General features: G+C 41.1%; 1 protein-coding gene across 3 annotated transcripts; it reads left to right on the top strand.

Annotated features, from left to right (window-relative positions):
• On the top strand, positions 1 to 27,663 carry LOC149841803 (proteasome subunit alpha type-6). Of its 3 annotated transcripts, XM_089998699.1 has the most exons (9): positions 1 to 262; positions 519 to 613; positions 747 to 828; positions 2,344 to 2,440; positions 4,844 to 4,902; positions 5,065 to 5,147; positions 9,622 to 9,717; positions 26,390 to 26,449; positions 27,376 to 27,663. In XM_089998699.1, the coding sequence occupies exons 1-9, from the start codon at positions 187 to 189 to the stop codon at positions 27,466 to 27,468; spliced, it is 741 nt and encodes a 246-aa protein (XP_089854825.1). In that variant the 5' UTR covers positions 1 to 186; the 3' UTR covers positions 27,469 to 27,663. The 3 variants fall into 3 exon arrangements, with proteins under 3 accessions (XP_089854825.1, XP_089854827.1, XP_089854826.1); XM_089998701.1 differs by lacking the exons at positions 26,390 to 26,449; positions 27,376 to 27,663 and adding an exon at positions 26,033 to 26,167 and having other exon boundaries at positions 6 to 262; XM_089998700.1 differs by lacking the exons at positions 26,390 to 26,449; positions 27,376 to 27,663 and adding an exon at positions 9,817 to 10,010 and having other exon boundaries at positions 6 to 262.

Below are 27,663 nucleotides of genomic sequence, written 5' to 3'. Positions count from 1 at the left end.
ATTCTACTTTGCTTAGGATCCGTTCCATTTGCATTTTACGTTTTATTGACAATCGGCAGTTTTATCACTCCCTCCCGTCTTGCAAGCCAAGGCCTCTCTCTCTGTCTCTCTCTATCTTTCTCTGTAGGTGTATCTCGATTCAGGAAAACTTAAAACCAGAGAGATCGAGGAAACCCTAGAAGGGAAATGAGTCGTGGAACAGGAGCGGGTTACGATCGCCACATCACCATCTTCTCCCCTGAGGGTCGCCTCTACCAAGTTGGTGAGTGAATAGCTGTTGGTTGTTGTTAATCTAAAGGAAATAAGGGTTTATTTGGGGAGGAACCATGAGGGGTTTTCCGTCATCGGATTTAAGGTTTTTGGTTAATTTCTTTTGAATCAATATGGGCATTTCCCCTTTTGTCACTTGTGTTTGGATAGCCAAAAAAAGTTCGTGAATTAGGGTTTCTTTCTGGAGGGACGACGTGGGTTTTCTGTTAATGAATTTAGGGTTTTCGTTTTCGTTTGTTTTGAAACAGAGTATGCGTTCAAGGCGGTGAAGGCTGCCGGCATAACTTCGATCGGCGTTCAAGGGAAGGATTCCGTCTGTGTGGTGACGCAGAAGAAGGTTCCGGTGAGTGACACTAAATTTATCGCGAGAATGCGGCATCTGCCGTTGAATTCGAGCGTTTTGCGCTTCGATCTCTTCCTTTTTTTGGTCACAATTTGGTTTCTTGTATGTTTTCTTTTTCTTTTGCTGGTTTCAGGACAAGCTTTTGGATCAGACGAGTGTTACTCATCTCTTTCCTATCACCAAGTACCTTGGATTGCTAGCGACTGGCATGACTGGTAAATTCTCACATCCTCTGCTGGCGTGATCTCCATTGTTTATTTTGTATTCAATAATTTGTGCGAGAGAAGTTATTCAGTTTTGTTTATTAGGGATTTTTTCGAAGTTGGCTGTAAAATAATTCGATTTACAACTAGAAACTCCTAGTGTCCGTGCATTTTCATGCGCTCACGCATATGTGATTATATAAAATCCGACTCTTGATAAGCTGTCTGTGTACTGTTTAGTTACCTCTACTACATATTAAGATGCATTTGCATTGGTATTTTCGAACATGGGGTCAATGGCCATTGTATTTGATTGATTTTCAAGCTTATAGAGCCCCGTTTCAGAAGTTGGGTGCACTTGCTAAGGAGTTGGCAGTTTTCGGTTCTTATATATCAGTAATCAATACGTGACAACTATTTCCTTGATGCTTAGTGAACAAAGTTGTGTTACAATGTATTTGGATGCAATGACTCTCATTGAGAAGGGAAGCAGATGGGGCAGTTAGTGTAGGTGACGGCTAACAAGGTTCTTTTTCTAGTTCCTTGATACGAAGGGGGTGCATTCCCTGTTACCCATCTAGGTGCCCTTTCTACAGTCACAAGCTTGACTTTTGTAATCCCGAGCAAGTCAATGAACAAGTGGAACTTAAGCTTAAAGCTTAGATGATCCCAAAGTTTACAAGCAGTTGGCTTGCTAATTGGTCTACATTTCTGTTATCTTTCAAGATTCAAACATTATTCTTGCAGTCCAGCTCATAATTTAGCCAATCATTTCCTTGATTGTTCTTCTAGCTGCAATTCTTGAACTCTTTTTGTGACATCTGTCTAAGATTTTGAATTATCCATTATCCACCAGCTTGAAGTTCAGGAATGTAGCAACTGAGATGGATGGGGGTGAAGGTTGGGTATTGGTTTTAACCTTTGGTAGCAAACCTTGTCTTCTGGATGATAAAAGAAAAAGCGGTTATAATAATCTAATCATGATGCAAGCAGCTTTAATGTGGTTAAATTCTGATAATCGCTTTTTTGGTATTGTTGAATGTTGGTTTCCTCTCCTGTTTTGCTCAACCATGATAACCAAGTTGCACTAATGTATTTGGATCCGGATACTTGGGTATATCTAAGCCCATTTTAGTTAGCAGATAGCCGACTCTTTTATGAAGTCATATGGTCAATGGATTCATGCTTTTTTCTTGCCAAAGTATTCATGCTGGCTATCTAAGTTCTGAGGGAGGTATTTTGGTGTGTATGCATGTTTCATGAACATTTTAGTCTTGTCGTCTTGTATTTCTTGTTCACATATTACTTATCTATATTCAATTGTGGACATTACTGGATGTTTGCCTAATTGTCAGTCTAGAAAGTTTACTATTGTATTTAAATTAATATACAGTTAATGAAACAAAAAGGGACAATTTGGTCTTGCTGGTATTTAGGACAGTTGACATCATAGCATTCTGAATTCTTCCTGTTCCTTTCTGTCTTTATTTCTTCATGCAATTAAATTTTTCTTAAACAAAATTTCAGCTGATGCAAGGTCGTTGGTCCAGCAAGCCAGGAATGAAGCAGCTGAATTCCGTTTCAAATGGGGTTATGAAATGCCAGTGGATGTGTTGTCAAAGTGGTATAGTGTTTTGATTTTGTGCTTTGAGGTGCTGAGTGCTTTATATATATATTAAAAACTGGTCCTTTCCTATTTATTTTTTACTATTATCTGATAGAAAGTACATGCTCGGACACATTTACTGTTTGGATTGTTATTCTGAACAAGCTTAGGCAGGATAGTAAGCATATGTAATATCTTTATTTTCTAATGTGGTTTTCTATACTGGAAAAACTGTTGATTTGTGCTTTTTGATTGTAGTGTGCTTACTGGTCTAGCACGAAGCTTTCATGTCATGCTACTCTGTGTGGATTATGAATTAATATTTTTTGAGCATATATGGGTGTTTTGCTTTATGTATCTGTTGCAACCTTTGGCCCACCCCTTCTCTCTCTCTCTCTCTCTCTCTATATATATATATATATATATATATATATATATATATATATATATATATATATATATATATATATATATATATATATATATGCTCTTTGTAATTTTTTGTTGTGCAACTTTGTCAGATCAGGGTGTATTTGTATATCCTGACATGACAAATTGTGAACTCCTATGGTTAACAGAAATTTTCTAGTACAATGCCCATTTTGAAAGATTAAGGAGTAGACTAAGAAAAGAAAATGTATTCCTACTATAGAGGAAAACATACAGAAGATGAGAGATCACCGGTAAATTGACGCAATTGGTGGTACAGGTTTTAGACAAATGACGAGCAAAATTTGCAACTGTTGTGCAATTGGTAATTCTCTAGAACTCTAGATCCTGTGTCTCTTCTAAGTCTGGTAATTGTGATCCTAGTGTTGTATGCCAAACATGGTCCACACTGTCCAGGTTATGCTGGTTATGTTATCAAAGACAAGGTTTTTTGCTGTAATATTGTTTGTGTAGTCAAGTGGGAGTTCACCTAGCGCTATGTGCTCAGGAGTGATGGGCATTTGGTGTGGTTGTCTTCATAATCCATCTAATGTGAGTTCATTACCTTTTGAAATCCTTCTTCTTGTTAGTATATTAGCATAAAAAATCCCATGCAAATCAAAAGATCAGAAGCCTCATTTATCTCTAATAGTCAACAAGCCATGATAAGCTTGTATTCATTGCTGATGATAATATGTAGCTTATACATGTGCCTCAATAGAAAAGAATTTACTTATATTGGTTGAATTAGGGAAGGTAGGGTTTCTCTACAGTAGTATTAGGGATCAACATTTGGATATTTTTGGATGAAGAAAAATGACTCCTTTTGGTAGGCAACCGGCTGTGATAACCCTCGGTGAATCATATGAAATGTTGATGATGTATAAACTTTCTATGTTACTTTTAGAGGAAACTAAAAGTAAGCTTTACCAAAAACAAAGGTGACTACAATAATGAGAAATGAAGAAATTTCCTGAAGACAGGAAACTAAATGACAACATCAGTAGACTCAAAGGGATAGAGATCCCTAGGGTTGCAATGCTACTTGAGCCAACCCAAACCAATGTTCAGCTGGAGAAAAACCAAGTACAATGTTTGGCATCATTTTGTACCCTGACGCGGATGGAGAAGAGTAAACCTTGGAAGTATCCATTGCACCACTTTGACCTCACATGGAGGAGGAGGAGGAGAAGAAGAAGAAGAAGAAGAAGAAGAAGAAGAAGAAGAAGAAGAAGAAGAAGAAGAAGAAGAAGAAGAAGAAGAAGAAGAAGAAGAAGAAGAGGGAGGAGGAGGAGGAGGAGGAGGAGGAGGAGGAGGAGGAGGAGGACATCTCTGAACTCTGAATTGAGTCGTAATGCTAAACCAAGTACAATGTTTGGCATCATTTTGTACCCTGACGCGGATGGAGAAGAGTAAACCTTGGAAGTATCCATTGCACCACTTTGACCTCACATGGAGGAGGAGGAGAAGAAGAAGAGGAAGAAGAAGAAGAAGAAGAAGAAGAAGAAGAAGAAGGAGGAGGAGGAGGAGGAGGAGGAGAAGAAGAAGAGGAAGAAGAAGAAGAAGAAGAAGAAGAAGAAGGAGGAGGAGGAGGAGGAGGAGGAGGAGGAGGAGGAGGAGGAGGAGGAGGAGGAGGAGGAGGAGGAGGAGGAGGAGCTGACATCTCTGAACTCTGAATTGAGTCGTAATGCTAAATTTGTGTCTTACATCATTCAGGTTACATAAGATATGATCATGCTAGCGAGCTCTTTTTCCGCTGGAGAAATAGTCACATGTGATTTTTTTCTTTCAAATTCATATTCTTGATTAGTTTTTAGCATTCACGGCATATATATTTGCTTCTGGACCTTATCCTGCAAGCTCCAAATTCTAGTTTTTGGTTATTCATTATTAAGCTTCATCACCATAATGCAGACTGGATTTCCATGCAATATGGTTGGTCTTGATTGTAAAATGGTTTGATTAGTGTGATTCATTTATATGTTTGTTCAGGATTGCAGACAAATCACAAATTTACACTCAGCATGCCTATATGAGGCCTCTTGGTGTAGGTACATTGTTTGCTTTTCTATTTCATTTAGATGGTTGTTTCCTGTTCTAGGCATGTGAAACATGATTGGTTGATTTCTGTGTTAGCAAACATTTTCTGATGCCTGTTTAATTATTCTGTTTCTTATTTCTTTTATTTGCTTTTTTTTTGTCTGATGGTAAAGTGGCCATGGTCCTGGCCATTGATGAAGAATTAGGGCCTCAACTCTTCAAATGTGATCCAGCTGGGCACTATTTTGGTCACAAAGTATGTGAGCATAAGTACACATTCATCTCTTACCTTTCATATGTATATCTAATGTTTAGTATTCACGAGTTACTATTAGTGGAGCCATGGAGGACATTGCTATCTTATAGTTAATTTTGTTCGTCTTCCAATACACTAGATAAATGTATTATAGTTGCTTGTGTTTTTCTACAAGCCAAGAGAGTCCTCGATGATCTGCTGTCACAGGAACATGTGTTAACTACACGTTGAAAGTTTTGAAATTTGTATCACTTGTACATTCATTGTACAATATGGCTAGAATGATTAATTTTATTTGTTGATACACAATATGTACAAATTACATTTAGATTTTGAATCCATTTAATTAAATTCAGAAAAGTTTATGAAGAGTTGCTAATCATTTTTACTTAAATATGGTTCCTTACCTTTTTTCACGCTGCAACCATTCTCCCATCCAAGACAAAAAAGAAAAAAAAGTATAGTCCTTGTCATTCAGTTATCTACTACTGCATACAGTTGTAAAAGGTTCCTCTAAAAGTGATTGTCTACAAAATTCTTTACTTATTTTTGCTCTCCAACTATATCATTTAGAACTAATGAAACCTTAGATTTTAAACTTATCTGCAAGTTCCAATTTGTAAATTTAGCATTGTTGGTAGATAAAATATTTATCTAAATACTAAATTCTAGAGTAAAAACTAAACTCAGATGTTTGAGATTTTGTATCACTTTCATCTCTCATACAACCTCTTAACTTGATCTTAGTCAAAAGTCTGAGGAAGGTATTCCATTCTGCCTCTTAACAAACTATGTTTATTTATCAAACAGACAATTCCACACCTTTATGTGTGTATTTAGATAAAGGATAAAAAATCTGATCCAATCTCTTTTTCATTTTGACGTATGCTCATAGATATGCATTTAAAGTACTGCAATTATTTTTTAATGCAAAATCTCCAGTATCTGTATAAACAAGTTGACCCGTATTCATATCCAAAGTGATAAAAGGACTTAATTTTGACAATCGGGAGTTGGTCAGGCTACCTTTGACTCAAGGTGGTTAGGCCTTAGAAAGGTTCAAGTTATTGAAGAGAACTCTCTAAAGCATGGGGAAGTGACTTAGAACTGAAGCAGGATGCACCCGGGTCCATTTTCCATTTTGGTCTTTTTGGATTTTTTCTAATAATTGGATCATAGTTAGCTTTTGCTGAGCAAGATTGAGGGTCAGTTGGTAGTGGAGCGCCCATCTCAGATCATAGACAATCAGGTTGCTGGCAAAGCCCTCACTGTGGAACTAGTTTGGCCGCTTCATCATCAACATGCACAAACAATGATAGGAATTTCTGCCGGTCGAGGCATGATCGCCAGCACTCAGCAGGGCCAGATCGATCAATGGATGACGAGCTTTCAAGTATCTAAACCATGGAACACGACTTGGGTCTCCACCGAAGCACCTCTCCCTTCCTTGGGAGGGCCAACAGACAACATAGTCGACTGAGAGCTGCTACCCATTCGGGACGAGCCTGCTGGGTTCCTGTTGGCCGTCCTTGGTTGGCGGTACCCCTGTCTGCCATCTACCGAGCCACCGGGTGTGCCTCCCAGCCCCCTCCTCTCTTCTTGCGAGTGATGGCCGGAGCACCCAAGTGCCGTCGGCCGGTTGAGAAAAATTTGGCGACCTCTCGCAGGCCTTCTCTGGCTGTCTGCACCCTGAGTGGCCAGCCGCCTTGCCTCCTCAAGCCCATGTGTGGATGTGGGCCTAGGGTTTCCTAACCCTAGGCCATCCACCCCATTTCAGAGAGAGAGAGAGAGAGAGAGAGAGAGAGAGAGAGAGAGAGAGAGAGAGAGAGAGAGAGAGAGAGAGAGATGCCCCGATGACCTAGGCCTGGCCAAACCAGTTCATTCCTGAACCAGTTTGATCCCACTTATCCCAACCACTGTCACCAATATCGACGATATTTTGAAAATATCATGAGAAATACCAATATTTTAAGGTAGCCGATATTAAAATTAATATCTCACAATATTTTCAAAATATCGCCAGAAGGCAAAATATTGTGATATTATCCACTATATTTTTTGGAGAAACTCTTTATTTTAAAGTTTGCATTTCCTATTTTTTTGTTTCTTTTATATTTTAAAAAGAGTTTCTTTATATTTTTGAAAAAAATGCAAAACTTATTATTTTCTTAGTTTTTTTTTTGTTATTTATATTTTTTCCAATTTTTTAAACTCCCCAATTTTTTTCGAGATTTTTCAACTTTTGAAAATCTCTCCAAGAAATTTCCTCGCTGAGATAATACCTTGAACAATATAGGTGACTATGATCCCAACGAATTGGCCCTTGGGTCAACTAAGAGAACCAGTTCTTTCATGCCAGACCGGTTCTCCCTCGATTGTGACCTCTGTAACCCTGTTTTGGACAATTTTCTGCCCTGAAACCTATCCAACCAAACCCCATTGAATCCTAATATCCTCTTAAACCCTCTTGGACCTATTCAACCCAAACTATTTCTGAAATTAACCCATGTTCAAAGTCTAACCTTTCCATTTGACCCAAATCCTACTCTAAAACCCATCAAAGACTTGGACCTAGTTATAGAATATTTGGATCCACTTAAACCTTATTGGACTCAAAAGCATTTTCAAGTGGGCTTTCCTTTTTTGACCCAAATATCTTGTGTCGTTCCATTTCAGACCTTTCTATACCCATCAATAAACAACAGGGTCCACATACTTCTCTTATTGGGGTCATGTGTGAAGTGGATCTTGCCAGCATCAGTTCCACCTGATCTTTATGTAGCAGATTTGCATCTTCAAATAGCTGATTCCACTAAGGGCCTGTTTGGAATCTCGGCGCTGGGATGGGCGTTTATGCATTTGGTGTTCCTGAGGCAAAATCTTGGTCAAACGCTCATGGTGGTCCCATTTGGAATCTTGGCGCTTGGATGTGCGTTTATGCATTTGGGATGGGAAGTGAAGCCCTTTCTCCTTTTTATTTACACTAAAGGATGGATTTGGCAGCTACCACCTCCTAGAGGTGGTAGCTGGAAAAGCAGCTGCCACTTCCTCAAATGCATAAACTCCATAAACGCCCATCCCAGCTACTGATCCCAAACACGCCCTAATTTCTTTTTGAAAGTTGAACTTGACTGGAAGAAACGCAAGCGAGACCGGCTCGAGGCTGGGTCTTCTCCAACCCAGGGAGAATGATGCAGGAGCGGAGCATGGTCAACCGGGTTTAGAATCCGTTTGGATCCATTTGATTTTCTTTTATGTTTTTATTTGATTTAATTAAATAGTTAGCATAGGATTGGATTTCGGATTGTAGTTAGTTTTCAATTTTTCATATCCATTTCGGATCCATATTAGAATTATTGTTTTGTGTTTTGTATATAAATACTCCTTATATAGGCATTTATTTCAAAGAGGTGAATGGTCTTCTCCAACCCAGGGAGAATGATGCAGGAGCGGAGCATGGTCAACCGGGTTTAGAATCCGTTTGGATCCATTTGATTTTCTTTTATGTTTTTATTTGATTTAATTAAATAGTTAGCATAGGATTGGATTTCGGATTGTAGTTAGTTTTCAATTTTTCATATCCATTTCGGATCCATATTAGAATTATTGTTTTGTGTTTTGTATATAAATACTCCTTATATAGGCATTTATTTCAAAGAGGTGAATGAATGGGTTTGAATATTTTCTTTAATTTCTCCATATTTTCTATTAGATCTCTAGTTTTCCCTATAATAGTGTAGGAGTATTTCGTAGATCATAGATTTTCTTGCGAACCGGGCATCCTATTTGCATCGAGAAGCCTATCAAAAAAGGAAAAATTTGCTGCATGGGATTTCATGTATTTCTTTTATTGGTAAGAGTAAGTCACAATGAGGAAATGTTTGAACAGACATATAGGAATCATTTGTCTTGGAAACCTTTTGGACGTGCATGAGAGCAAATGTGAGAGTTTGGTTCCCACTTGATCTTTGGAAGGACTCTCAGCTAGAGAACAATCACTTGTGAGAGGCTTGTGCTTCTGCTCATGTATTCCCATGCATCCATAATCAAAACTAGTGTGATCCACCATGTATGCAACTGTGGGCTATTTTGGATATTGTATTAGGGCCTTAAAGAAATGATAATGTGGGAAGATATAAAATCAATGTAAATGAAGAAGACTTTAAGAGATGCAATGCCCCCCCCCCCCCCTTCTTCTCTTCCTCGATTGAATGCTATTCTTTAATTAAGAAACACTCATTGCTCAAGTCATCTCAGACTAGATGCCCTTGGCATCTGCATGCATGTGTTACGTGAATCATGAGTATGTGTGTGGGTGAGTGCATGATGGTGCGTGTAGTGTGCTGCAGTTTTTTCATTTGTTTCCTCGTCTATCATTGTAAATAATTGTGTGCTCTAGGAGTCTATTCCTCCGCATGAGTTGTACTAATATTAATGAGTTAGACGTAATTTCTTATATTTTAAAACTTTGTAGGCGACAAGTGCTGGATTGAAAGAGCAAGAAGCAATTAACTTCTTGGAAAAGAAAATGAAGAACAATCCTGCATTTACCTATGAGGAGACTGTGCAGGTAAATATTTCCAGGCAGCGTGGCTTGTTTTTGTTGTTGGTGTTCTTTCTTCCATACAATTTATTTTTTATTGCTGAAATATTTTTGTAACAGTTATAGTGCATGGCTTATCGATTGCTACAGAGAGGCTCATATTTCAGATTATGCTATTTGTTTTGCCTGTAACAGTTATGATGATTATCTTAATGACCTATCAACCAGAAAAACCAGAAAACAGTAGTATCATATAAACCATGTAGTTTTTCATATACTAACCTGTATGCAAATTGTTTGCAAATATAAATTTGGTGCTTTGTTGCTATCTTTTGCTATGATAAGTTGTACTTGGTTTGCTTACTGAGGCTCTGACAGCTATAAATGAAAATGTATAAATCCTTAAGTGTAAATCCATTGATGCTCGAGCCCTTTGACCAAATGATAGCTTGTTCGCACCTGGTCATCTGAATGTTTATCAGAATCTCTCTGAGGATTTTTGTTCTTTGCCTTGAGGTGAGGTTTGTGCCTTGAGGCTTGGAGTGAGGTGCAAGATCTGTAATGCATGTGCCTTGTGGGCTTTGAATCATGCATGCCTTATATTAGTAGGTGGTTAGTGGGAAGTATAATGATCAAAGTTTTAATTGACATTTTGTTAGTCATTTCTATTGGGATATTTTGGAATATTTTATTTTCTCATGGTTTTATTCAAATAATAAAAACTCAGGTGTCTTTTTTCCCAATAGATTGCTGATAAAAAGAAACATATTGTGGTATTGTGATGTTTACAAATCACAATATTTTCAAGATATCATAATTTTTGACATTCTGAGCATGTGGCAACTGATTCTTTTCTCACTATATTTTAAAAAATGTTGTGATGTTTGTCATATAGATGGAGAGTAAAGCTCCCATTCCACCTTAATAAGGAGAGAGAGAGAGAGAGAGAGAGAGAGAGAGAGAGAGAGAGAGAGAGAGAGAGAGAGTCATTCTCAACTCCCTATCCTTTGGCAAGTGTCAGTTGGATTCTAGCAAAGCTGGCAACCCCTATCCACCCTTCAGCAACTCCAAGTGATGTCTACAACCTGGATTTCTTGTTTTTGTTTTGTTTTTTGTTTTTAAATCCTCCCTGAGTTTTATGACTGAGCATCTTTTTTGCTTGTGAACAAGGTAGAAATGACCTGTTACCTGGACACTTCTAGGCCAGGAAAATGGACAGGCGTGTTGAGTGTCTGACTCTTGGACACGAAGTGTCAAGTTCATGACACATGAGGCCTCTCTTGGACATTAAGTGTCCAGTTTATAACACAATGTTTGAAACTTAGATACAAAGTGTCCAATACCTTGGATACAATATATCCGGATTAGGATGCTTTTAGGTGTGTCATTGACACAAAGTGTTTATCTTAAGACACTATTTAGGTGTCTTGGAGACGGAGTTTCTAGTGCCTTGGACATAAAGTATCCAAATAAGGCACTCTTAAATGTCTTGGATACAAAATATATAGTTTAATATACATTTAGTTGTCTTGGGCACGAAGTGTCCTACCTAGGACATATGTTCATATAAATTATCAATGATCATAATCAAATAAAAATGGATATACATTTTTTATTGATTTAACACCCTTATTTTGTATTATGTCTCTTTTTTCTCCTTATATATATAGATATATATAGCTGACACACATGTGCAGATAATGTTCACTTTCATGTGTGGAGTAAAGGATTTATCCTATGTCACAAAGACACATGGACACGATGACGCATGACGCAGATTCGACGTGCAAGTTTGATTTTTTTTGAAAAATAGGACATGAAGATACATACTTTTTATTTTTTTAAATTTTAGCCAATAAAAAAATAATTTGAAATAGTTTAATATTAAAAGCAATTTTTAAATTAAAATATCACTTAAAATCATTAAAAATATTAAAATAATATTAAAAGTGTCATTGCCCGTGTCCACGTGTCCGCCCATGTCATGAGGGACACGAGATTTATCAATTCCCAAGAGTTTGCTTGGACTAGGAAAGTTGGCTTACCCTTGAGTTTATATTCATCATTGAAGACAATTAGTATATGTGTACCTTTTGATAGAAGTTGAGTTTGCGTCAGATCTGGTCTTCAACAAAGAAAGAAAGAGAAGAAGAAAGGTAGAAGAAAAAGAAGAGGGAAAACACAAAGTCCTGTGGCTGCACAGGTGTACAATTTTTCTTTAACATAATCGTGACCTGTTTTGTGTATATAAACTTTAGGTTACAAGATAATACATTTGTGGACATGATTTTCCTACAACAAAAGGCAATATTACATCCGTGCCCCAGTAAGCACGTCAATGAGATGCACAATCCCAGTTTGGTCAGACCCAAACTGGGTCCAGCTACACGGCACTTAATACCCTCCCTCAAGTTGTGCATGGTCTTGAACCATGAACAACTTGTTCTTTAGGAACCAAAATATGTTTTGTGTCAAACCCTTTGTAAACAAATCTGCCACCTGGTCTTTCGTAGGAATGAAATGAGGCTCAATCTCTTTGTCTTCAACCTTCTGTCGAATGAAATGCTGATCTATCTCAATATGTTTTGTCTTATTGTGGAAAATGAGATTAAAAGATATTTTAATGGCACTTTGATTATCACACAATACGATAGATTTAAAGATCTGTTCCTCCAATTCATTCAACAAATGCCTTGTCTAAGTAGCTTCAACAGTTGCAGCCGCCATTGATCGATATTCAACCTCAGTACTTGATCTAGCTACTGCCTTTTATTTTCTACTGCTCCAGGATAGTAGGTTTTCCCCAAGAAAGATACAATATCCGGAAACCGATCTTTCATCAGGATCTCCTGCCCAGTCTGCATCACTGTAGATCGTAACATCATGCATACTTTCTCTTTCCAAACTTTTCTTATATGTCAACCAATCTCCAATGGTACCTTTTAAATACCTCAACACTCTCTTGATGACTGCATCCATATGCCCTGTTCGCGGCTCATGCATGAACTGCGACACTTGATTGACAGAATAAAAAATGTCATGGCGAGTAAAGGTAAGATATTGAAGCATACCGACTACACTTTGATATCTTGTAGGATCTGGGTACAAATCTCCATCCTGTGAACTGAGCTTTTGATGTAAGACACTCGGTGTAGACAAAGGCTTGCAATCTTGCATGCCAAATTTCTTCAATAAATCGAGTGTGTATTTATGTTGTGTCAAGGTCAGGTAATCATCCTTCCTGTCTACCTCGACGCCAAGTAAATAACACAAATCTCTCAAATCTTTCATCTTAAACCTCTAACTTGATAGTCCTTTTATTTCTTCAATGTAATTCATTGAATTCTCTGTAACTATAATATCATCAATGTATATTAACAACATGGTGATTATGCCTTTACCCTTGAATATAAACAATGAGTGGTCTAAGAAAGATCTACATAACCCATGCCTCTGTATTTCTAAGGAGAAACTCTCAAACCACGAGCGTGAGTTCTGCTTCAAACCATATATGACTCTGTTTAGTCTGCATACATATGTGCTTGGGTCTCCCTCAGCATATCCTGGAGGCTGTTCGATGTAAACTTCTTCCTTCAAGTCTCTATGAAGAAATGCATTTTTTATATCTAACTGACTTAATGTCTATCCATGTTTGACAGATAAAGACAATATAATTCTTATTGTCCCCATTTTGACCATGGGACTGAAAGTCTCATCATAATCTTGACCATATTCCTGTGTAAACCCCTTTGCAACAAGTCTTGCTTTGTATCGTTCTATGGTACCATCGGGTTTGTACTTGATTTTATAAACCCACTTGGAATCAACAACATTTTTGTTAGGAAGTCTGGCCACAATTTTCCATGTCTGACACTCATGAAGCGCTTCCACTTCTTCATTCATCGCCTCAATCCATTTGTTTGATTTCACAGTTTGATGAAACCCTACGGGTTTATCATGCTTATCAACCTGAGACAAAAAAAGTTGAAGATCCATAGAAAAATTATTGTAGCTGACCCACCTGTCAATAGGATGTCTGACTCTTTCGAACTCCTCAGGTTTCCAGCTGGCACACAAGTATCTGATCCAATGCGAGGAGTAGGAGGGGCACCTTTTTCTCTCCTTACATACACATACCCTTTAAATTTATCAATAAGGTGAGATTGTGAGTCTGCCCCTTCTTCAGTGTGTGAAGTTCCACCTACCTGATCACCAGATTGAGGTAAGCATGCTTGACCTGAGTCAATATCATTTTGGTCTGCTGGATGTGTTTCTTGAGTACACTGAGGTGAGCAATCACCATAAGCATCTGCAAATAATTTTGTATTCATCCACGAATGATAAACCTCTTCTCTGGGAATCCTCAGATAGGTATTAAACGCTACATCTCCAAGATCATTCTCATCAAACACAACATTCCTGGAAATCTTGACACGCTTAGTCATAGAGTCATAACACCGATAACCTTTATAATCATCTGCATATCCTACAAATTTGCACCTGGTAGCCTTTGGTTGGAATTTATTCCTGAGAGAGTCATCAATATGAACATAACAAATGCATCCAAACACACGCAAATCATCATAATCGGGTTGGATGCCGAAAAGAGACAAGAACAGTGAACTATTTTGCAAAACTGTCATAGGCAGACGATTTATAATATAGACAGCTGAATGAAATGTTTCTGTCCACAGACTAATGGGAAGATTATTGTCGTGCATCATGCTCATGGCCGTTTCAACAATATGTCTATGTTTTCTCTTATCAACCCCATTTTGTTATGGCGTATGTGGGCAAGACACTCTATGCTTTATTCCATTACTCTGGAGAAAATCAATAAATTCCTTCGATGTATACTCACCATCTCCATCACAATGAAAATGCAGAATATTGGAAGAAAAATGGTTTCAAACAAAGGCATGAAAGTTATGAAATATGGGAAAGGTTTCAGACTTATGCTCTATAAAGAATATCCAAGTATAACGAGAGTAGCTGTCAATAAAGATGAGATAGTATTTGCTACCAGAAGAGGAGCATACGGGCGTAGGACCCCAAACATTTGAATAGACAATTTCAAAGGGTCTTGAAGCTCTTTTATTTATAGAATCAAAAGGGAGTACATGACTCTTACGCATCTGACAACTGAGACACTTTTTATTACTGTCCTCAAGAGTTAAACTTGATTTAGGAATTAATTTGCTTGATACAAGTTTTTCAAGAAAAGAATAATTGCAATGACCAAGACGATCGTGCCAAAGACTTGGCTTATTACATTTAGAAGCACTAAAAACAGACTCAGGACCTGACTTAGATGACTCAGACTGAAAGGACTTAGACTTCAATAAGGGCTTCAAGACAGAACTGGTAGGCGCAAATGGATCTTCCTTGAAGATGTACATATTTCCTTTTCGCTCCCCTTCAGTGAATGTCGTCCTCGTTTGAAGATCCTTGACATACACAGAAGAGGGAGTGAATTGAACATAAGAATGTGTATCATCGACAAGTTTGGACACAGAGACAATATTCTTTTTTATGTTAGGAGCATGAACAACATTTGACAAATCGAGAGATGATTTTGACAGAGAAATGATTGCATTACCAATGTGAGAAATGTGATGGCCATCTCCAGTAACAATACTATTTTTGCCAAAGTAAGGAACCGAGTTCGAGATCTTACCAATATCGCCGGTAACATGGGTCGCTGCTCCTGAATCGACATACCATGATCCTTGATCATTCTGCTTCAAGTGCAAACCAGACAATGCTGCTAACAAAAGTTGTTTCACCTCCCCATCAGACTTGATGGCATTATCTTCCTTCTTACTCTCAGTGTTTTGCAATTTGCCTTTATTTTGAGGATTAAACCAGCAATTTGCCTTAATATGCCCCTTTTTATTGCACATGTGATAACTCTTTGATTTTGATTCTTCGCATTAGAGATAAACGACATATTGGGTGTGGAAAGCAAACCTGGACCTGCAAATCTGCCACAACCTCTTCCTCCTCTGAAGCTATTTCCTCCACGACCGAAGGAGAACTCAGTGGCTAAAACATCTTGGGAGTCAGATTGAGTACCAGAATCTTCAGCAATGCCTTTCAGCGACATTTCATATTGTAGAAGTTTTGCCCGAAGCTCCTCAAATGTGGGAAGCGTGGGCAAGCATAACAGTGATGTCACTAATACATGATAATCTGAGCCTAAGCCATTCAGTGTTTGTTGCACTTTATCCTTGTTTGACACTTCACTTCCAACAATGGCTAGTTGATTTGAAAAAATTTTCATCTTATTCAAGTAATCCATGATAGATAGACCGCCTTTCTTGAGAAGTTGGAATTCACGCTTGAGAAATAAAACTCTTGCTTCTGATATCTGAGAGTACGTCTGTGTCAACCTGTTCCACAATTCCATCGTTGTGCAGTCGTCGGGAATAACAACTAGTACTTCCTGAGACAGGGTAGATGTTATGTAGGCAATTAATGCCTGATCCTTTTGTAAAGAAGCGGCTTTGAATATATTGGGTTCAATAATGAACCAATACACATGCACATGAAGTGCGAATATGATGCAGCTGCGTTGGAGGAGGAGTGAAACTAATGGCCCACCATGAATCGGTGTGGCTGAACTTCTTTATTAATTCAGAAATGTTCAATAAGAAATGGGAATATGCAATAAACAATAAAGACACGTAAAGGAAAATAGCAATCAAGTAAAGAATAGGAAAACTGCAGAAAAGAAGTCGGCTGGAGCTTTTTTCAATCTTCTCCCCCTCACGCAACCCTAGACAGGGCTTCTTAAAGACTGTTTACTGGATCGGGTCATGGATCCAGATTTGGATCCGACCCACGATCCGGGTCAGTATCTCTTTGCAGCTGGTTCTGGGGTGTGCGAGCTCCACCACGCCTGACGTAGGTGCGCAGGGGTACCTCCCTGCATCGTGGCTCCGTCCCTGCAAGTGAGTCATCTTCACGGGGTCCTTTATCTGCCCTGTGTGGTGGATCGAGTAGCACGATGGGCCCAATCGGGTCCTGCCCTGCATCATTCTCCCCTGGTTGGGAAGAAGTCGGCTCTGTCGACTTGTTGTTGCCACAGTAAGCATATAGATCAGCCACGTTGAAAATAGGGGAAATATGTCAATCATCGGGCAGCTCAAGGAGGTAAGCATTCGAACCCAATCGCTGAAGGATCCTAAAAGGGCCATACTTCTTAGGACTTAATTTGCTATAGGTGCCTACGGGAAAACGCTCTGGACGCAGATACACCCAGACAAGTTGATCGACCTCGAACTGGACATCACGACGACTCTGATCTACGAAAGCTTTGTAGGTCTCATAACTTTCAACAAGTTTGGCCCGAACTTGTCTGTGAACGTCACGCATATACTCAACGGCATCAAAGGCATCCATCGCTGGAGCTGAGAGATCTGACACAGGGGCTAGGTCCACGACGTGGGTGGGAGACCGACCATACACTACTTGGAACGGAGATTTACCAGTAGAACGGTTAATGGAGTTGTTATAGGCGAACTCGGCTTGGGGCAATACGAGATCACAAGTTTTGACATTTTCGCCCACTAGACTCCGTAACAAATTTCCTAAGGTGCGGTTCACGACTTCGGTTTGGCCATCAGTCTGGGGATGATATGCACTACTAAACTGAAGCTTAGTTTTCAACAGGGCCCATAACGATTTCCAAAAGTGGCTCATAAAACGCGTGTCGCGATCAGAAGTGATTGTATGAGGTAGACCGTGGAAACGGGCAACATCCTTGAAATAATATGAAGCGACTAAAGAGGCATCGGTGGTGCGCTTGCACGGAACAAAGATAGCCATTTTGGAGAACCGGTCAACAACTACTAAAATGGAATCAAAACGACGTGGTGTGCGGGGAAGGCCCACGATAAAATCCATGGATACATGCTCCCACGGTCGTTCAGGAATGGGTAACGGGGTGTACAGACCACTATTCTGACGATGACCCTTGGACACTTGACACACATGACAGCCTTGGATAAACTTGACAACATCTTTGCGCATTTTGGGCCAAAAGTATCGTTCATCTAAGAGAGCGAACATCTTATCATGCCCGAAATGCTCTGCTAACCCTCCTTCATGTAATTCAGAAATCAACTGAAGTCTAAGGGAGAAATTGGGTACACATAATTGGTTACCACGGAAGAGGTAACCATTATGAATACAAAAACAGGGGTCGAGGTTGCGATCTGAAGAGGTGCACCCTTCCCAGACATTGTGAAAATCAGGGTCCGTAGGGTATAACTCTTTGCATTGCTCAAAACCAACGACCTGCACCGACATAGTCATCAGAAGGCTGTTCTTCCTACTAAGAGCGTCAACCACCTTGTTCAGGGTACCCGATTGATGCCGAAGCGAAAATGTGTACTCTTGCAAGAAGCTGACCCACTTGGCATGACGAGCACTCAACTTTTTCTGACTGTTCAGGTACTTCAATGCCTCATGGTCCGTGTACAAGACAAATTCCTTATAAATGAGATACACCCTTCCCAGACATTGTGAAAATCAGGGTCCGTAGGGTATAACTCTTTGCATTGCTCAAAACCAACGACCTGCACCGACATAGTCATCAGAAGGCTGTTCTTCCTACTAAGAGCGTCAACCACCTTGTTCAGGGTACCCGATTGATGCCGAAGCGAAAATGTGTACTCTTGCAAGAAGCTGACCCACTTGGCATGACGAGCACTCAACTTTTTCTGACTGTTCAGGTACTTCAATGCCTCATGGTCCGTGTACAAGACAAATTCCTTATAAATGAGATAATGCCTCCAATAACGAAGGGCTTGTACAACGGCATAGAACTCAACATCGTAAGTGGAGTATTGACACCTGGCCTGAGTTATCTTCTCGCTAAAGAAGGCGACAGGCCTACGATTCTGACTCAAGACGGCGCCAATCCCCACTTTAGAGGCATCACATTCAACCTCAAAGACTGCACTAAAATCTGGGAGGGCTAAGACAGGAGCACTGGTCATTTTGTCCTTGATGATCGTAAAGGCTTTGCTAGCCGCTGGCGTCCAATGAAAGCTAGTACCTTTTAGGCACTCCGTGATAGGGGCCATAAGGGTACTAAAATTTCTCACGAAACGTCGGTAAAAGGTGGCTAACCTGTGGAAACTACGGATCTCTCCTATAGTCTTTGGGGTAGGCCAATCGACAATCGCTTGGACTTTAGCAGGGTCTGCCTTGACGCCATCAGAAGACACAATAAACCCTAAGAACACGACGCTGGATGTCATAAACTCACACTTCTTGGCATTGGCATACAATTTTTTCTTTCTCAAAATATCTAAGACTTGACGCAGGTGACTCAAATGATCAGACAATGAAGAACTATAGACCAAGATGTCGTCAAAGTAGACGACAACAAACTTCCCAAGACACGGACGCAAGACTTGGGTCATCATGTTCATGAAGGTACTGGGGGCATTAGACAACCCAAACGGCATGACTAACCACTCGTACAATCCATCACGTGTCTTAAATGCCGTTTTCCACTCGTCTCCTTCGCGTATACGAATCTGATGATACCCGCTTTTTAAATCAATTTTAGAGAAAATGGAGGCACCGGATAACATATCAAACATATAATCTAAACGAGGAATGGGAAAACGGTATTTGACTGTGATGCGATTGATCGCACGGCTATCGACACACATGCGCATGGACCCATCTTTCTTAGGAGTGAGTAAGGCAGGCACGACACAAGGACTAACACTCTCACGAATAAAACCTTTTTGCAGTAATTCCTGAACTTGTATTAACAACTCAGTGTGCTCGGAGGGGTTCATGCGATACGCGGGAAGGTTGGGTAGACTCGACCCGGGCACAAAATCAATGGCATGCTGAACCACCCTTGTTGAAGGTAATCCATCAGGAAGGTCATCCGGCATAACGTCGCGGAATTCCTCGAGAAGAGGGGCAACGTCCGCGGGAATGGATATAGACGAACTCATCACTGGCTTAGCCACCAGGGCATAACAATAGCCATCCTCCTGGCAGTGGTCCAGGAAAAGCCGGTACGAGAGACCGGCGAGTCGGGGGACTCGCTCAGGTTTGTCCACTGTGGGGAAACCTGTCTCCCGGATAGGTAGAAGGACGATCTTATGGCCATTAAAGATAAAAGAGTAAGTGTTCTTGCGGCCATCGTGAGTGGTCTGGCGATCAAACTGCCAGGGACGTCCCAAAAGAATGTGACACGCATGCATAGGGGCCACATCACACCACACCTCATCGTGGTAGTGTTCCCCCATGGAAAACCGGACTAGGCAACGCTGAGTGATGGGAACCTCATTTCCTTTCTTGAACCAGGCCATCTTATAGGGTTGGGACAACTTTTCGGTGTTGAGTTTCAAGGTAGACACCACACTCTCAGACACCATGTTTCACATGCTCCGGTGTCAATGATGACATCACAAGCGTGACCCTCACAGTTGCACAGGGTCCTAAAAATGTTATTCCTTAGCCATTTCGATGGAGCCGATTCTCGGGGTGTGGTCAACACATGACGGATGGACAACAAACTTTCGACGTTGCCGTCGAACTCTATAATTCCCCTCTCATCCTCAACCTCAACTAGTGAATTGTCATCACTATCACTCTCACTTGCAGACTCGACAATCCTTTCAACCAGATGGGTGTTCTTGCTCATGGTCGGACACTTGGACGCGACATGTCCTAACTCTTGACACCTAAAACAACGAAGGGTCGACTCAATAGGTTTGGCTTTGGACCGGGTGTGAAAAGCTGGACCTGACTGGTCAGGTTTGCTAAGGTCTGTCCTAGGTTTTGAATCACTAGGGGAGCTTGCTCCCCTGGTTGGGAAACTGGGCTTGGGTCGGCTGGAGGGCTCATTACGGGTCGTCCGATATTCCTGCCTCCGCTTCAGCTTGTCCTCGATGTTCATGGCATAACTGCTGGCTTGATCTAATGTTTCGACTGTGACACAACTAAAATCATCAGAGATAGCAGGGCGGAGACCCGAAATGTACCTCGTGACCTGCTGACGAGCTGTTTCCTCGATCTGCACCCGCAGGGAAAGACGATGGAACTCCGCGGTGCACTCGACTACAGTTCAGGAACCTTGGCGCAGGGTCAGGTATTCCTTGTAGGCTCTCTCGGCGTGATCCGAAGGCACGAACTTTGACTGCATCAGTCTTTGCATTTCCTCCCACGACTGTACGCGCTCTAATCCCTGCCGCTCCCTTGATCGTTGTAGCTCCACCCACCATGTCTGTGCTAGGCCTCTCAATCGTGTAGAAGCTAACGAGACACGATGATGTTCAACAACTGTGTGATAATCGAAGAAGAACTGCACTGCATAAGACCAGTCGAAAAACTGCTCCGCGTCGAATCGCCCCGCAAACTCCGGAAGATCCAATTTCACGCCATAGGTGGAGGAGTGGTCTGGTGGTCTCTGTTGTCGCGGCTCCACTATTCCTGCAGAATGCTCGTTCCAGAAGATGTCGTCGTCCCATGCTGCTTCATTGCCCGTATGGCGGTATTGTTCGCCGGGATGCTGGTGCTGTCGAACTCTCCCGATGGGGGGTCGGCGGTCGGGGCGCGCCGGTTCCTGCTGACATTGCCTCGGTCGGGTTTGCCCGTGGGCGGGCACCATCTGCGGCCGGTATTGTGGTACTGGAATGACGGGAAGTCCAAGGTTCGGGGGAGGGTTCGGTTGAGGTTCTGGTTCCGGACGGGTAGAATTGTTATAGTATGGTTGTGGGTTAGGAGTATGGAGTTGGGCCGGATACTGGGTTGGGTTTTGGGTCAGGTTTGGGTATGGGGCTTGATGGGTATATGGATGGGTTGACTCGCCCGATGGGATGTGGTTCGGGCCCACTCCTACACTAGTCGTCGGACCCAGATATGGATGGGAAGGATCGAGGTTCGAGTTTTGGGGATAATAGGCTTGGTCTGAACTCGATCCCCGATCCAAGAGATTATGGGTCTGGTTTTTGACCCGGCTCAAATCCAAACTGGAGCTCCGTTCGGGTCCGATATGGGTCTGGGTCGGAAAGGGGTCCATCATGGGGATAAAATCTAACGAGTTGGATCTGGTTCGGGATAACCCGCGAATCGGACCCAACGGGGTAAGCTGGTTGAAGGGGTTCTGGCGCCAGACTCGTTCCCTGAGACCCAACGGACGGTCCCAGTGACACGGGCCCGGGCCCTGTAGTCAAGAGGGCTGGATCGGATCCCCTTGGGTTCAATCCAAACCGCAGGGCCCCCCCTGTTCCAGCGACTACATATCCGCGCGCTAGGTCGGGGGGGTAGTCGATTGCTTCACCGGGTTGGGTCGACAGAACAGGGCCCGATGGAATACCCAGAGAACTGCTGGGGCCCTGTCGTCCCGTCCCGGCCTGTAGTACCCCCAGTGGCCACGAGCTGGGGCCTACCGATGGGCCCAGCGTAATGCTGGGGTCCCGATGGTTCGGGCTGGCCTGCGTCGTGGTCGTGGGGTGCTGGCACCCCAGCACTGGGCCCGAGGAAGGACCCAGTGGGACGCCGACTCCCTGCGGGGTCGAGTTTATTTGCGAGGCAGCCATGGTGGCTAACTGCCTTGAGTTCGGTACCCCTACAGAGGAAACGTCGCCCCTTGGAACGCCCCGAAGTTGCTGGAACGTACCCGGATTGGGAGTCTGCATCGGTGCCGTTGGGAGCGAAGGAACATGACTGTGCTGGAGTTGGGTCGACGGACAGACTGACGACAGAACAGGGTTCACGCCTGTCGCTGCGCCATCCACCCGATCTGCGCCGGCGACTGGTGGCCCGGATGCTTCAAGGGTCACCAGTCGTTCATCGAAACCATCCATTCTCTTTGATAGACTGGCAACATCCCTGCTCATCCGCAGCATATTTTCTTGGATTTTTGTAAGTATACCCATCATACGCAGCATCGGATCTTCGCTGCAAGCCTCCTCACGTTCCTCGCCGCGTACCGGATCGGTCCCTGCTTCAAGAGCCATCTCGCTGGTGAAGAAAGGGTGCGGCTCTGATACCACTTTGATGCAGCTGCGTTGGAGGAGGAGTGAAACTAATGGCCCACCATGAATCAGTGTGGCTGAACTTCTTTATTAATTCAGAAATGTTCAATAAGAAATGGGAATATGCAATAAACAGTAAAGACACGTAAAGGAAAATAGCAATCAAGTAAAGAATAGGAAAACTGCAGAAAAGAAGTCGGCTGGAGCTTTTTTCAATCTTCTCCCCCTCACGCAACCCTAGACAGGGCTTCTTAAAGACTGTTTACTGGACCGGGTCGTGGAACCAGATTTGAATCCGACCCACGATCCGGGTCAGTATCTCTTTGCAGCTGGTTCTGGGGTGTGCGAGCTCCACCACGCCTGACGTAGGTGCGCAGGGGTACCTCCCTGCGTCGTGGCTCCGTCCCTGTAAGTGAGTCATCTTCACGGGGTCCTTCATCTGCCCTGTGTGGTGGATCGAGTGGCACGATGGGCCCAATCGGGTCCTGCCCTGCATCAGAATATACCCACTAAAGGGAAAACACAAGCACATAATGTGCTAACACAAACCCACAAAGGGGCGAAAATGCCTATAAGGCATAAGTTAATATCATTGAAGAAAATAAGGGTGTAACACCCATTACATGGAGCAAAAGCTCCTTATTGGAGTGAAGAATACAAAGGGAAAAGCCCCAATTTATAAGCACAAAAAGGGACCACCTTGGGGGCTCCCAAAAGAGACGTTGGAGAGCCCCCAACGGTCACATTTGTGACCGTTGGGGGCTCCCAACGTCTCTATTGGGAGGCCCCCAATATGGTACGAATACAAAAAACAAAAATAAAAAATCAGAAAATAAAAAAAATATTACAATGCATATTCCAATTGGAATATGCATAAAATGACAAATTACAAGAATACCCTTGAGGGTATTTTAGGAAAAGAAAAATATATATTTATATATATATAAATAGAGATACGTATACATATATATATGTATACGTATCTTTATATATATATATATATATATAAATATATATATATGTACATTTAAGGATTATATTTCAACATACATATATGTGTACGAGTACACATATTTTAACACCTTTCTCATCTAAGAAACATAATCCGAGTTGCGAACAAGCTTGGTAGATGCAACTCCTTGTGCGTCTGTTTCCTCCTTTGCGATGAATTCTGATGGGGCAGGTATTGATCCATTCAGATGACCAAATAAGTCTTGGCTCCTGATAAATGTCTCTTCCAAGTCAGGAAATTGGAATTATTTAATTTTTCAGAAACGAGTTAGCTAAGGAAGTTTGATGACAAACCAGATTGGGTTGAAGAGGAATCCACGACTATGATACACGGGAATATAAAATGGAAAATACTCTAAGGAATTCAATGAAAATTCAGTCCAGTAGAAAACTGATTCTGACAGAATTCAGATTTGCCTTTTTTTTTGACAGATATCAGATCACGTAAAAGTTCAAAAAATATCAATCCGATATTACTGAATCAAGTCACCAGATCATGCCGTGTTCGATTAGCATTAATGGGCTAAGAAATTTGGCCGTGTTCGATTGATGTGGACCAAGATCACGATGAATCATGATTTCAGATGAATCAGCGATGAGTTTTGAGATGAGCTGACAGGAAAACACGAGTTTTAATTGGAACGAATTCTAAGATGGGTTACAATAAGGGTTTCAAAGGAGAACCGAAAACTTACAAGCTTCAAAATGAGTCACGAATAGGGTTTCAATCAGCCCCCCCTTTTTTTTAAAGGCAAAACACGTGTTTCAGATGAAAACACTAGAAACAGTTTTAAGAAGGGATAGAGATGAGAAAGAAAGGGGTCGTTCTTTAGAAGAAAACACGATAGGAGAATCGGGGATTGTCCTTTGGAAGAAAACACGATAGAATAGGTTGCGGAAGAGAGAAGAAATCAAACAGAGAGAAATAAGAACACTTTCCTGACCGGAATCAAATTTCCTCTATGGTCGTACCTTTTTGGAAGCAACACCGAGCCCTAGAACCAACCTGACTCTGATACCATGATAGAAGTTGAGTTTGTGTCAGATCTGGTCTTCAACAAAGAAAGAAAGAGAAGAAGAAAGGTAGTAGAAGAAGAAGAAGAAGAAGAAGAAGAAGAAGAAGAAGAAGAAGAAGAAGAGGGAAAACACAAAGTCGTGTGGCTGCACAGGTGCACGATTTTTCTTAAACATAATCATGACCTGTTTTGTGTATATAAACATTAGGTTACAAGATAATACATTTGTGGACATGATTGTCCTACAACAAAAGGCAATATTACATCCATGCCCCAGTAAGCACGTCAATGAGATGCACAATCCCAGTTTGGGTCTGGGTCAGACCCAAACTGGGTCCAGCTACACGGCACTTAATACCTTTATTTCCTTTTTTGGATGACGAGCACATCGTGGTCGAGCCCTAATTGTCCCCACTCTATAGTGGTAAACCCCGGGGGAGTGGACCTACCCTATGCCACTGCTCCATACTTGTTGTGGATTTGATCTATGGGGGAATGCCGTTCGTTATGTCCAGGGCCTCTGGACATCACAACGCTGGCCCTAACCAACCGGGTGTCCCTGTAGGTAGGGATGCAAAGGGATCAGATCCGGATCAGCTAAATACATAGGAAAGTCGGATCCAAATTGGATTGAAACAGTCAAAAATCATAAAAGTGGCATACTATATCCAGTCCGTTTGCATCCCTACCTGTAGGGACGTCATGTGTATCTTTCTGTTGAGTAATAGTAATACTAAAGATTTCTTTTTCACTTCGAGTATGGAAACATAGTCGTCCCAAATTTATAGTCTTCCTGCAATGGCAGTTGGTATGTTTCATTCTCACAAATATCAATCTCGGCTGTATCTTGGCAAGGCAAATTCTCCTGATAATATAGGTTTAGTTGAGAAATCTTGAAAAAATCTCACTGCATAAATTTTTTTAAATATAAAAATAACAAAATTATGTAAGAAAATAACATGTTTAGACAATAAAATACACATATAATAAAATAAACACAAGTAAAAGGTATAAAAAAGAAGTAAAAATATACTTAAGATATAGGAAAGAAATAAAAAGGTAAAAGTAACATAAAATATCACAATATCATTGTGATAATATGGCCATAGAATTATTTTTGAAAATACCTCAATGTTTTTCCTTTTAAATCATTTTTTCCAAAAAAAAAACTATATCTATAGCTGATATTTTCAATATATCGGCTATATCTGTGACTATGGTATGTTTATGCAGTCTCTTGAGATATACCCAGAATCTATTCATCACTTGATTCCAGAAATGCCTATGTTCATGATGCAGTGGTAATCAGCATGTCTATGTGCATGAGAAGCTACGCTGTCTGAAGACTCTGAACGCTCTGCTGTTTACCTCCAAGTTTGTAGCCTATATGTCGTTGCTGTCAGAATATATCATAGAGGTTCTTGTACATGTGTAATACAGATGATAAGTTAACTTAGTGCAATGTAAACTATTTTTTGATGGCTTTTTCAACTTAAAGTTCACCATTGCTTTTCATGGGTCAGCCATTTTCACTCAAGAAATAGGCTAATTTGATAGATATTGATTTGCTTCAATTTTCATTGATCGTCATGTATGCTTTTTCAATTTAGTCCATTGTCATGCAGCTTCTAATTTCTGAACCATTATATTTTGTAGACTGCAATATCTGCTCTGCAGTCTGTTCTTCAAGAAGATTTTAAGGCTAATGAAATTGAGGTACCTCTCTCTCTCTCTCTCATACATGCACACACAAACACAGACCTTGTCTGTTTCCCTAACATCCTTCATTGTAATCCACATTTTTTTGAACTTCGAAAAAAATGCTGTCATTTTCTATAAGATTTTGATATCCATTGCATTATCTGATACAGTGCACCAATTGGTTATTAAAAGATGATGACCATTGGGATGGGCAACGATCTGAGCTTCTTGCCTCAGTTTGGTAAAGGCTCATCTTGAGCTATTTCTCTTATAAACAGGCTGATCTCGAGCTTGAGATTCAGCTGGTAAACTGCTCCTCTAAGATGCTGGAAAATTACACACACACACACACACACACACACACACACACACACACACACACACACACACACACACCATCCCTGTGAAATTTTAGAAGAACAAAATGTATACTGTAGTTGTCAGGTTTTCCTTCTAGACCGATGGTGAGGTTCAACTCCCTTCCCTTTGATAAAGTTGAAAAGTAGCTCATATTTAATAAACAAATTTTTTGTTGAATGTGGCTCAACTTGATCTTGCTTGAGTTTGATGTGGTATTTGAGCCTACTGAGTTAGGCTTGTACAGCCCTGGTTCGGGTTCAGCTCTGCTTGGCTCAGCTCATGTTGAGGTTTTTTTTTCCGATGAACACGTTGAGGCTTACTGACTGTTCACTGTGTATGAGGTGCTGAATACTTTTTCCAGCGTCTATACTTTCCAAGAAAATACACACCATGTATGCATGTTGACTTAAGATTTGTTTTGTGCTCGTAATAACACATTCACTATTTCTTTTAACTTCTGTCTATGTTAGATTGTTAGGTTTAATAATAATTCCAATCATTTTGAGCTACCTTACCCACACTCCCCTCCTTTTTTGTTGTTTTGGTGGAACTGTAAATAACGTGCATATGATGTTCAATAGGTTGGAGTTGTGAGAAAGGAGAATCCCATTTTCAGAGTGTTGTCCACCGAAGAGATTGATGAGCACCTGACAGCAATTAGTGAGCGTGATTGATCATTGCCATTGTATTAGGGTGCCTTGCATGTCCTCTTATTTGTGGGATATGTCACTTGTTGAGATCACTTCGGTTTGGTTTTTCTTAGCTCACTTGATCTGGATAGTCGTTATAATTATTTTTGTTGTGGTAACATTTATTGCTTTTTAAACACTGCAGATCAATGGAACATTTGAAAGAAATTAAACTGAAAA

The sequence above is a fragment of the Nuphar pumila genome, chromosome 3 (assembly GCF_984573655.1).
Source record: "Nuphar pumila chromosome 3, dmNupPumi1.hap1.1, whole genome shotgun sequence".
Lineage (NCBI taxonomy): Eukaryota > Viridiplantae > Streptophyta > Magnoliopsida > Nymphaeales > Nymphaeaceae > Nuphar > Nuphar pumila.
This window is presented reverse-complemented; position numbering and strand designations above follow the sequence as displayed.